This window comes from Benincasa hispida, chromosome 3 (genome assembly GCF_009727055.1).
Source record: "Benincasa hispida cultivar B227 chromosome 3, ASM972705v1, whole genome shotgun sequence".
NCBI lineage: Eukaryota > Viridiplantae > Streptophyta > Magnoliopsida > Cucurbitales > Cucurbitaceae > Benincasa > Benincasa hispida.
Window position 1 is genome coordinate 23,419,007 of NC_052351.1, and position 11,766 is coordinate 23,430,772.

The 11,766-nt window shown below is 30.2% G+C and overlaps 1 protein-coding gene across 1 annotated transcript; it reads left to right on the forward strand.

Annotated features, from left to right (window-relative positions):
• The first annotated feature begins 3,040 nt into the window (after positions 1-3,040).
• Positions 3,041-3,982, forward strand: LOC120074134 (protein MIZU-KUSSEI 1). Its single transcript, XM_039027150.1, has one exon. It carries the CDS (start codon positions 3,145-3,147, stop codon positions 3,820-3,822), a length of 678 nt encoding a protein of 225 aa, XP_038883078.1. The 5' UTR covers positions 3,041-3,144; the 3' UTR covers positions 3,823-3,982.
• Positions 3,983-11,766: the final 7,784 nt, after the last annotated feature.

Sequence of the window (11,766 nt, forward strand, 5' to 3'; positions counted from 1 at the left end):
GTTTGAATTTTAATTTTTATTTGGCCGCTAAGTTGTTTACAAAATTTTAATACTTTAAGTTTAAACAATGATTCTAAGTTCTCGAGTTAATTAAATCGACAAATGGGAAAAAAAATGAAAATGTATTAAATTAAATTAAATTTGAGTTATCTACACATATAGTCTAAATAACTATACCTAATACACAATTGCAGTCTAATGGACTATTATTTTATACAAAAATCTAGCATGACTTACTTTTTTAGCTCTCTTACTATTCAATTTTTATAAATAATAATAATAATACCAAAAGAAGCATGTAATGAAAGTTTAGTTGATATATATGACACTATATATTTGAATTTTCTGGAATTAAATCAGTATATATTTGATAAGTGCATGAACAATATAATTTGTACAATATATTGTCTTAGAACAATATATTCAATGTATATTTACATTTTTCAATATATTTATAAATACATTAAAAAAATAAACCAATATATATGCGATATATATTTACATTTTCACTATATTACCAACATATTTGACTTATACTTGAAATGATAGGTAATTGATTTTTAGCTAGGAAAAATAGAAAAAAATAAATAAAATCTCATAAAATAAAGGAAATATTAATTTTAAACAAAGAAGAGAAGAGCGAGAATTAAAAAATATAATCTATAATAATAATGATAATTAAAATTTTTCAAAAGAAAAAAATTAGAAGAAAGAGAAAATATATTTTAAAAATATTATTGTAATTAAACTAAGGCCTTGTTTGGAATGACTTAGAAAAAAATATTTTTCAAAAATTTATTTTCTCTAAACACTTTTGATAAAAACTTCTTAAAATAAAAACATAAATGTGTTTTGCAACTCTTTCTTAAAAGTATTTTTTATGCAAATTTGTTTGGATTATTATATACTAAAAGTGTTTTTATTAAAGTTTTTCAATGTTAACCGGTGGAGATCGGAGGTTGGTTGGCGACAGTCACTGGGATTGGTGGTCAGAAGTTTGCTGGCGGAGTTGCTAGAAGTGGCGATTGGAGATTGGCCCACAACGATTATCGGAGTGGCAATCGGCGTTGGTCGGAGGCGATCACGAGTGTCCGAAAGTTGGCCGATAAACTTTCTAAATTAATTTTTTTTTTTTTTAAAAAAAAGTAACATATGGGTTTGAATAATGTTTACTATTCAAACCAATAAAAAAGAGTGTCCTAGACCTTTGCCCAAAACAATGGTTGAGCTTTAGATGCCTAACCCACATTCCAAATCCTTAAAACAAATACTCCTTAAGGATTTCAATAATATTCTTAAAATTTAAAAAAATACAATGTATCATTACTATTAGTTTAAATGGAAATCGTTAAATATTTTATTTTAAAAATATTCCAAACTTTTAAATGTATTAATAATGCACTCAAACTTAAAAAAAAAAAAAAAAAAGAAGGTATTTTCATTAATATATAGATTGAAACGGTTAGTATCTCATTTTCAAAATATATTTAACTTTCAAAGTTATATTAATACTTAATACAAATGTTGTTACCATTTATATATGGACGGAAATATTTAACTACACTTATCATATTCCTCTCCTATTTTCTCTCTCTCTCATATGCTTCAATGTGTCTAAAACTTTCTTATTTTTCCTATTTTTTCCTCTTTTCTTCCATACACAGTTATTCCTCTTTCATTTATTCTTCGGTCTCTAAAACTATCCCTTTGATTAAGGTAAATATCTTTTTTGTTTTAAAAAAAGTAAGTTTAATAATATTGTTGAAAGTTTTGAAAATTTACAGGTATTTTTAAAATAAAATACTAACTATCATTTCTCTCCAAAACTAACAACAAGAGTATTTTAAAACTTTGTTAGAGATGTTGTGTAATTGGCAATATTTGTTTAAGTCTGGTAGATGTTACTCAGATTGTCTTTGCATCTATTATATCAGGCATATGATTGACTCTAGAAATGTTAATCCTACCAAATATATTTTCATTATTTGAAAAAATTTGTTGGTAGTTCTATTTTGCAGATTTCCTACTTTTCGTGACCGCATTTGTTTTGGGAACTAAGGTAGCACTCTTGGTTTTCAACTATGCATATTTAAGGAATTTTTATTAGTGATCAAATGTTGGTCGTTTCATGAGAATTATGAGTGTCATTGTCTTGTAAGAATTTTTCACAAATGTGTGTCGATCTTTGAAGAGACGAAGGTTGTGCTACTGTAAGTTTGGAGGTTTACTTCGAGCCATATCGATTTGTTCCTTAACATCTTGAGAATGGATCCTCAAGCTTAGGGGAGCCTAAGTTATTCAAGTCTTCATTTGAGAGGGAAAGATAAAAGTTTTTGTGAGAGGTCTCACATTCTGGGGAGCCTAAATAATCTTTAACTAATACTCACACTTAGATGGAGCCTTCAATGAGAGAAAGTCTCACATCTAGGGGAAGCCTAGTAGATCATTTGAGTGATTAAGTTTTATGGATGTTACTATAATTGTGTTGTTTTTATAGATAAGTACAACATTGTAATTACTTAATATTAATATTAGTGAAGTTATCTTTCTTGGGCACACTGTCCCAGATGCAAGTAGTATTTTACCGCACTAGATTACGAAATTTTGATGTGTTTGTTTGCTGTTTTAATGTTTTAAGGAATGATGTAATATTGTTCTTAACAAAATGTAAGCCTTTATTTTTCAAACTTTTCTCTAAAACTCTATTATAGAAAATTTCGAAAGTTTATTTATATTTTTCAAATGAAGTATAAAGTTAAGGACAATTTACTATAGTTTAACTTAAAAATTAAACAACAAAATAATTAAATCCTCCAAAATAACAAATATGTTTTTTTATTTTATACATAAAGGAAGGGAAAAAGGTAGCTTTTTCTGACCCAAAATTTAGACGTCGAGGCATTAATCCTTGGATTTTGCAGAAAAGGTCGATGTGAACGTGGGGCATCATCCAATTTGAGAGAAAAATGTTGAATAATAATGAAAAATAAAACTTTCCCTTTTCATTTATGCCTTTCCTTTCACTATATATATATTTTTAAACCCTCACTCCCACACTATACCCTCAAAACTTGTATCTATATCTTTCTTCTTTTTTCCTCTCTGATTACTTAAAACGTTTTTCCACCATATATTTTTATATATATGGCCACTTACCCCGCCGTCAACGTCGCCGCCGTGGACTGCCAGAAACAAGTCCGTTCATGGCAGCTCTTCCGATCTCTAATCGAATTCCTCATCCCCACTTGTAATTGCGCCTTCTCTGAAGATCAAGAACAACAACCCATATATTCCTCAAAACCCATGTTCCCCCCCTCCATCTCCTCCTCCGCCGCCAATTCCGTCACCGGCACCATCTTCGGTTACCGGCGAGGAAAAGTTAACTTCTGTATTCAAACAAGCTCCAAGTCAACCAACCCAATTCTCCTCCTCGAATTGGCGGTCCCCACCGCCATTCTCGCCAGGGAAATGGGAGGCGGCGTCCTCAGAATCGCACTCGAATCCACTTCCACTGCCGCCGCGAATTCCGGGGGGCGGTCGGTTCTGTCTTCGCCGGCGTGGAGTATGTATTTCAATGGGAGGAAAGTTGGGTATGGCTTGAGGCGACGGGCTTCGGCGGCGGAGGTGGAGACGCTGCGGCGGTTGGGGACGGTGGCGGAAGGCGCCGGAATTATGGAAGGTGAAGATGATTATTTGATGTATTTGAGAGGGAATTTCGATAGAGTTTGTGGGGCGTCGGGAGATTCTGAGTCCTTTCATTTGAGAGACCCAAATGGAAGCATTGGTCAAGAACTCAGTATTTTCTTTTTCCGCTCCAAATAAATTAATTTCCTTTTTTCTTTTTTTTGAGCTGTGTTTTTTTGGGCAGGGCTTTTTCAGCTTTTTGCTGATGCTTATATTGGCCCTGTATTACCACCAGCTTGGAATTGTTGTTTTGATGAACATTACATATATATATATATATATTTGTGTATTTATGTTTTGGGATGTTTATATGAAATCAAAATATGTGAATTTCGTCGAAACGAGTTTAACTCAATGATTAATTGACTTTTTCCATGAAAGTTGGAGGCTCAATTCTCTACATACCTGTGATTTTTGTACTAAAATGTAACTCTCATAATTATCTCTTATGGTTTTCTTGTCTTTTATCTTTTCTTAAATTGGATTTTTCAATATATAATTATTTCTAATAATTTTGAGGTCTTTCAAGTGAAATCAACCTTAAACAACTGAATTACCTTGGAACTATAAAGATAATAAGAGAGTTTTTAGTAAGTGAACCACGAGTAATAATTTATTTGGGGAATAATGTTTTATATCAATGTCTAAAAAAATGTATGGTTAAATTATGCCTACTTTTCTATTATTTGGTCATATAAATAATTTGAAGCATTTGACTAAGTTTCTTAATGTTTCATATAAAAATACTAATATTTTAAAAGGTTAAATTAGAAGTTTGGGAGTTGTATTTGTTTAGTCCTATACTTCGAATAATACCACCAGCTTGATTTGTGCCTAAAGTCATTTTGCTTTTTAATTTTTTAGATAATATATTTAGCAAGATAAATAAATATTAAATTGATGGAGTTAACAATATACCCATTAAATACCAAACTTTTGTTAAGACATATAATACTTATAATAATATTTACATACAACTTTAAGGGCGTTTGGGGCAAAAAGTTGACTATTATAGTCCTAAATTATTATATAGTTGGGTTATAATAGTTTGTATATGGGGTGTAGATTATTTTAGTTTTGGTTATAATAGTATGTATTTGAGGTATAAATTATTTTAGTTTTAGAAAGAAATAGTAAACACTATAGTAAAGAATAAAAAATTGATTAACGTAAAATAGTAAAAACTATGGCAAATAGTAAATACTGTAGTAAATGAGATTTTAGTGTTGACTGTAGCTAATTAAGAGTTTTGAAATAATATTTACTGTAGTCATCCAAATACTCGTAAAAGTTTAAGGGTACATATATTTAGAAACTTTTTTTTAGGTAGAACCTCTTAAAGTTCATAACACTCAACTGATAATTTTATCAACTATATATGGAGCTTTGGAGTTCTTAAAAAAAAAGAAGGAAAAAAAAAAAAAAACAGTAACTGTGTGAGGTTGACTATTTGAAAGTACAATATGAACCAATTTAACAATGAATTGAAGCACACAAGGCCTAGGATTAATATAATTATCTTAGACCAAGTAGCTAGGGAGTTCGTGTAGCTAGGGACAAGTAGGAGGCTGATTAAAATTAGTTCACCATCCACCTAGCTGGTTTTTGTTATTATATAGCTAGCTCATTCAATATATATATCTAACCGATTTCACAACACTACTTTTTAAAAACAACAATTTTTATTGGAGATCTTACATTTTTCCCCTCCCAAAAGGTTAGGTGTTAGTAGAAAATTTTAAATTGGGATCCAATAGAAACTTTAACCCTAGTAATTACAACAAAAGCTTGAAAGTTTTAGCCAAAAAAAAAAGCCACTACCAATAGGTTAATTGCTTCAATACTGCACCTTAGAATACGATTAGTCCATTTGGAAGATTGACTTATTCGAGAATCTCTAGATGTAAGCTTATTTTCAACTCCTTGATGCATTTCACTCATGATTCTTCTCTTGCATTATACAACCTCTATCATGATGATGTTGGTAACTTCTAGTTTGATAAGAAAAACTATATAAAATGAATTTGCTTATAGATATGTCTATTTCATCGAGTCTCTCTAAGACAGTGTGTATATCCTTACGTCGATTTCTAAAATAGTGTAAAATGAGATATTTTGAATCATTACTATTTAACGTGAATAGAAGTTGAAATGAATTAAGTGAATCTCAAATTTGGAAATCATAGTAATAATGAATCCAACATTCTTAACAAAAACATATGGTTTTTTTTTTTTTTTTTTTACAATAATAAAGTGGAAGAATCGATTTTTAACATCAAAGTTAATAATAGATATTATAAAAGCACATTTGTGGCAAATAAAAAACATAAGTTGTGATAGGTGATAGGCTAAAATTAATCAATCATAAGAATGATAGATGTAGAAATTAGAAATAATTAACAATAAAATAGTGGTAGAGAAGAAAATGAAATGAAGGTTGAGGGAAGGCAAAGTTAAAACGTCATGTCGTAATGAAGTGGTGCATGCATGAATTGAATTGAATTGAAAACGGGTTTTCTTAGATTGCGATCGATTTTGCGGGCCTATGGCAACCGGACACGACACACGACCAATTAACCTAATCTTTCACTAGTGAAGTTGACAAAACGATGCCGTTTGGGACCTTTTCAATTTTTTTTTTTTTTTTTTTTTTAAATAATAAAAAGGGTAAAAAACGTAGGGCCCATAGCCCAAAATGGGGTATGTGGGTGCATGAGCTGTTTCTGATTCCTCATGTCTTCACATAGCAAAATTCCAGACATTAGGCCGCTGTGGTGTTCCACAATCAAACGTGGAAAGTTTCTTTTTCCTTTTTAATCCATTTCTCCCCATCTTTTTCTTATTTTTCTTCCCCTGTTTTTCTTTTACAAGTTTGTTTATAAAAGGGGAAATAAAAAAAGAAGTGGAACAATTATTCGTAAAAATAAAGTTTGTTTCAATTTTGTTATTTTGTATAGTAGCGTAGGTGATATATTTGATAATGAGATGCGACAAAGATTTTTTATTATTATTATTTTGAAGGCTTGTAGACATGTGGGGTCTGATCACCTCCATCATTATCTACAATTTCAGTGACATGCTGATGTTGTGTCAAAATAATATCTAATGCGACGAAAACACGAATATAAAGAAAATATAATATAATATTTATATAATAATAATAAATATAATATAATATAATNTCAACATTTAAACTTAAGATATTGATATCAACCTTTTAAAGGAGACCAAAGTTTATAAATCTTAGTAATAAAAAATGTTCTTTACGTTGTGAAATAGAAGATCACGTCAGGATGGCGGACATGAAGAAAACATAATATAATAATAATAATTAAATATAATATAATGTAAAATAAAATAACTAAAATTATAAAATTAGATAATATAAAAATTAATTGAATTTTGAAGTGGATTTCTCACCAATGTGCATTCTTTTGAGATCCACCAAATGCCACTATTTATAGGCAAAGTGGCAAGTAGAATGTGGACTTATGGACACCAACCATGAATTATTATAAGGTACGTGGACAATATGAAAAATGACACATAGCTTTTAGACCACTCAGCATTGGGCATCTATTTTTATGATATTTATAATACTCTCTCTTAGATGCTCATATATAAAATATGTCTCGTAAAAATCTTACTAAGAAAAACTCAATGGGAAAAAACCCTAATGAAGGGAAAAAAAATACATATTTCATATAATACATACTTCTAAAAGAATACAATATATTTACTCCCATCACTAAAACATCACTTAAGATCTCTGAGTCGCCGCATTCCAATGTTGTGTACCAATTTTCAAAAGTTTCGATTGGTATGCCTTTGTAAATAAACCTGTTAGGTTATCCTTTGAACGAATTTGTTGTATCGTGATGTCGTCATTTTCTTTAGGATCCTGAGTGTAGAAAAGCTTCGGTGAAATATGTTTTGTTCTATCTCCTTTAATATATCCTCCTTTGATTTGAGCTATGCAAGCTGTGTTGTCTTCGTATAATATTGTTAGAAGATTATTATTAGAAGACAAACCACATCTTTCACGAATGTACTGAGTTATTGACCTTAGTCATATACATTCTCAACTAGCCTCATGAATTGCAAAAAATTCAATATGATTTGAGGAAGTGACCGTTATGGTCTGTTTCACCGATCGCCATGATATAGTAATTCTTCCACATGTGAACAGATAACTTGTTTGAGATCTAGCTTTGTGTGGACCAGATAAATATCCATAATCTGCATAACCAACTAGATCAAAATTTGATTTATTTGAATAAAACAAGCCCATATCGATTGTTCCTCGGAGATAACAGAGTTTATGCTTAATTCCATTCCAATGTCTTTTTGTAGGAGAATAACTATATCTAGCTAATAAATTTACTAAAAATACAATATCTGGTCTTGTATTATTAGCAAGATACATAAGTGCACCAATTGCACTAAGATATAGTACTTTAGGATCAAGAAGTTATTCATTATTTTCTCGAGGTTGAAACATATCTTTATTTATATTCATTGAACGGATTTTCATTGGAATATTTAATGGATGTGCTTTGTCCATATAAAATATTTGCAAAATTTTTCCTGTATAAGTTGACTAATGAATGAATATTCCATCTACTAAATGCTCAATTTGCAAACCAAGACAAAATTTTGTTTTTCCAAGATCTTTCATCTCAAATTTTTTCTTAAGATATTCTATTTCCTTTGAAAGTTCTTCAAGAGTTTCAATTAGATTCAAGTCATTAACATATATAGTTATAATAACAAATCTTGATTGTGATATCTTTATAAAAACACACGAACATATTGGAATATTTTGATATCATTTTTTCAATAAATATCCACTCAAGCGATTGTACCACATCTGTCCTGATCAATTATATAATGATCTCTGTAACTTTATTGAATACCATTCCTGGGAATTTGATGTATATGTTTCAAATACCTTAAATCCTTTTGAGATTCTCATATAAATATCATTATCAAGAGAACCATATAAATATGTTATGACTACATCCATAAGATGCATATCCAAACTTTTATGCACAGTCAAGCCAATTAAATATCTTAGTGTAATTGCATCCACCACTAGAGAATATGTCTCCTCATAATCAATAACAGGTCTTTGTGAAAAACCTTGTGCACTAGTCTTGTTTTATATCTTGTGACTTCATTATTTTCATTTCTTTTTCTCAATAAACCCATTTGTACCCCACAGGTTTGATACCTTCTGGTGTTCGAACTACTGGTCCAAAAATCCGCCATTTTGAAAGTAAATTTAATTCTGCCTCGATTGTTTCTTTCCATTGAAGCCAATTTTTTATATGTCGACATTCTTCAACAGATTTTGGTTCAGGATCCTCATTTTCAGATATAATATCAAGAGCAACATTATATGCAAAAATGTTGTCAATAACTACATTAGTTCGATTCCATCTTTTTCCTGTCATAACATAGTTTATTGAAATCTCATTATTATCTTTAAGTATTTCACTTTCTCACTAGTCATGTTGAGGATTTCTTCTTGAGTATTTACATTCTCAACCAAGTATTTTTTTACTATTAATTATTTTTCATTTTTGAGAAATTTTATCTTTAGAACCTACTGGTCTACCACGCTTCTGGCTAGACTCATTAGCGACAACTTGTTGTATTGGGGATTCAATTTTTAATGAAACATTTCCAGTTGGTATATGTGATTTAGTTACTTTATTTGCATCTATAAATACATCTGGTAATTGATTTTCTATATTTTGCAAATGAATTATTTTCTGAACTTCAAGTTCATAATGATCTGTATGGGAATCTAAATGAGATAATAACGATACATTCCAGGTAATTTCTTTTTCCAATTTCTTAATTCCTCCCTTAATGTTGGAAAATATGTCTCATTAAAATGACAATCAGCAAATCGTGCAGTAAATACATCACCCGTCAAGAGTTTAAGATATTTAATAATTTATGGGGAATTATATCCAATATATATTCCTAACCTCCTTTGGGGACCCATCTTAGTGCGTTGTGGTGGAGCAATTGGAGCATATACTGCATACCCAAAAATTCTCAAATAGGAAATATTTGGATCATGACCATAAGCTAATTGTAATGGTGAGTACTTATGATAAACTACTGGTCTAATATGTACAAGTGACACTGCATGTAAAATAGCATGTCCCCATACAGATGAAGGAAGCTTAACTCTCATAAGAATGGTCTTACAATTAATTGCAAACGTTTTATGAATGATTCTACTAAACCATTTTGTGTATGAACATGGGTTACAGGATGTTCAACACTTATCCCAATTGACATACAATAATTATAAAAAACTTGAGATGTAAATTCAATAGCATTATCAAAACGAATGGTCTTAATTGTATAATCAGGAAATTATACTCTTAACTTAATTATTTGAGCAAGTAATCTTGCAAGATTTCGACTTGATAATAAGCACACATGTGACCATCTATTGGATGCATCTATTAATACCATAAAATATCTAAATGATCCACTTGGTGGGTTAATAGATCCATATATATCACCACGAATTCGTTCTAAAAATGCAGGTGATTCAGTCCCCACTTTAACTAGTGCTGGTCTAATTATTAATTTTCCTTGAGAGCAAGCATCACATGATAATTCATTAGATTAAAGAATCTTCTGGTTCTTCAATGAGTGTTCATTTGAATTCTCAATTATTCTCCTCATCATTATGAATCTTGGATGACCCAATCAGTCATGCCAAATTATAAATATGTCTGGATTCATGAATTTCAAGTTCATTGTTTCATATGTTTCAATTACTTGTATATAAGTATAATACAATCCAGAAGATAAAGCAGACAATTTTTCCAATATACATTTTTCATTTGAGACAGTAGAGATAATATATAGATATTCCACATTATTCTTACGATAAGTCTCAATATGATAACCATTGCAATGTATATCTTTAAAACTTAAAAGATTTCTCTTTGATTGCCTAGAGAACAATGCATTGTCAATTGTAAATTTTGTTCCTTTAGGCAAAATAATATTTGCTTTTCCAGAACCTTTGATCAGGTTTGCAGAACCTGATATTGTATTTACTTTTGCTTTCAACATTGTCAATTTGAAAAAATATTTTTTATTTGTAAGTATTCTGTGTGTAGTTGCACTGTCTGCGAGACATAGATCTTCTTTGCTCATTTTTTAAACACCCAACATATGGAAATGATCCATGTTTCTTCACTACAAGAAAATATTTACAATAAGAAAAAAAACACATAAAATATGCAAAAGTTACTATAAAAAAATTAAATAAAAGAAAACATCAACATTAAGTCTAGATATTCTCAAAGTCAAAAGCAATACTTGATGTTCTACCAACTGTGTCAATTTTCTCTTCAGGAGTTTCAAAAAAGTTTGCCACATACAAATTTTTCATGTGAGATGGGTCAAATATGTCATTATCCTAGTATGCAAAATTTGCTTTTCTCCTTTTCCTTTAGGGAGGCTGGATAGAGGTCAACTAAGTGTTTTGACGTACAACAGGTACATGACCAATGCCCAATCCTTCTACATCGGAAGCATTTATTTTAACACTCTTTGAACTTTTATTTTGTGGAGCTTTTCTTTTATGATCATCATTTTGTGTGGTTTTTTTTTTTAAATTTAAATGATTAGAACGACCACCACGAAAATAATAATTATTTCTTCCTCTACCACATGACCTCGATTACAACCACGACCATGACCTCGACCACGATTATTAACATTCACACCATGCATTTCAAGGAATAGTGTTGTTTTAGTTGGTCGAGATTCGTGGTTCTTCATCAATAACTTGTTATTTTGTTCGAGGACATGAAATTAGTTCAGAATATTGTTTAAAACCTTTCGCTCGATATTGCTACTGCAAGAGCATATTTGAGACATGAAACGTAAAAAATATCTTCTCTAACATATCAGCTTCAATAATTTTTTCTTCGCATAACAACAATTTTGAACTGATTTTAAATCATACGGAATTGTAGTCACTTACTGATTTAAAATCTTGTAGCCTCAAATGCATCCACTCATAATGGGTTTTAGGAA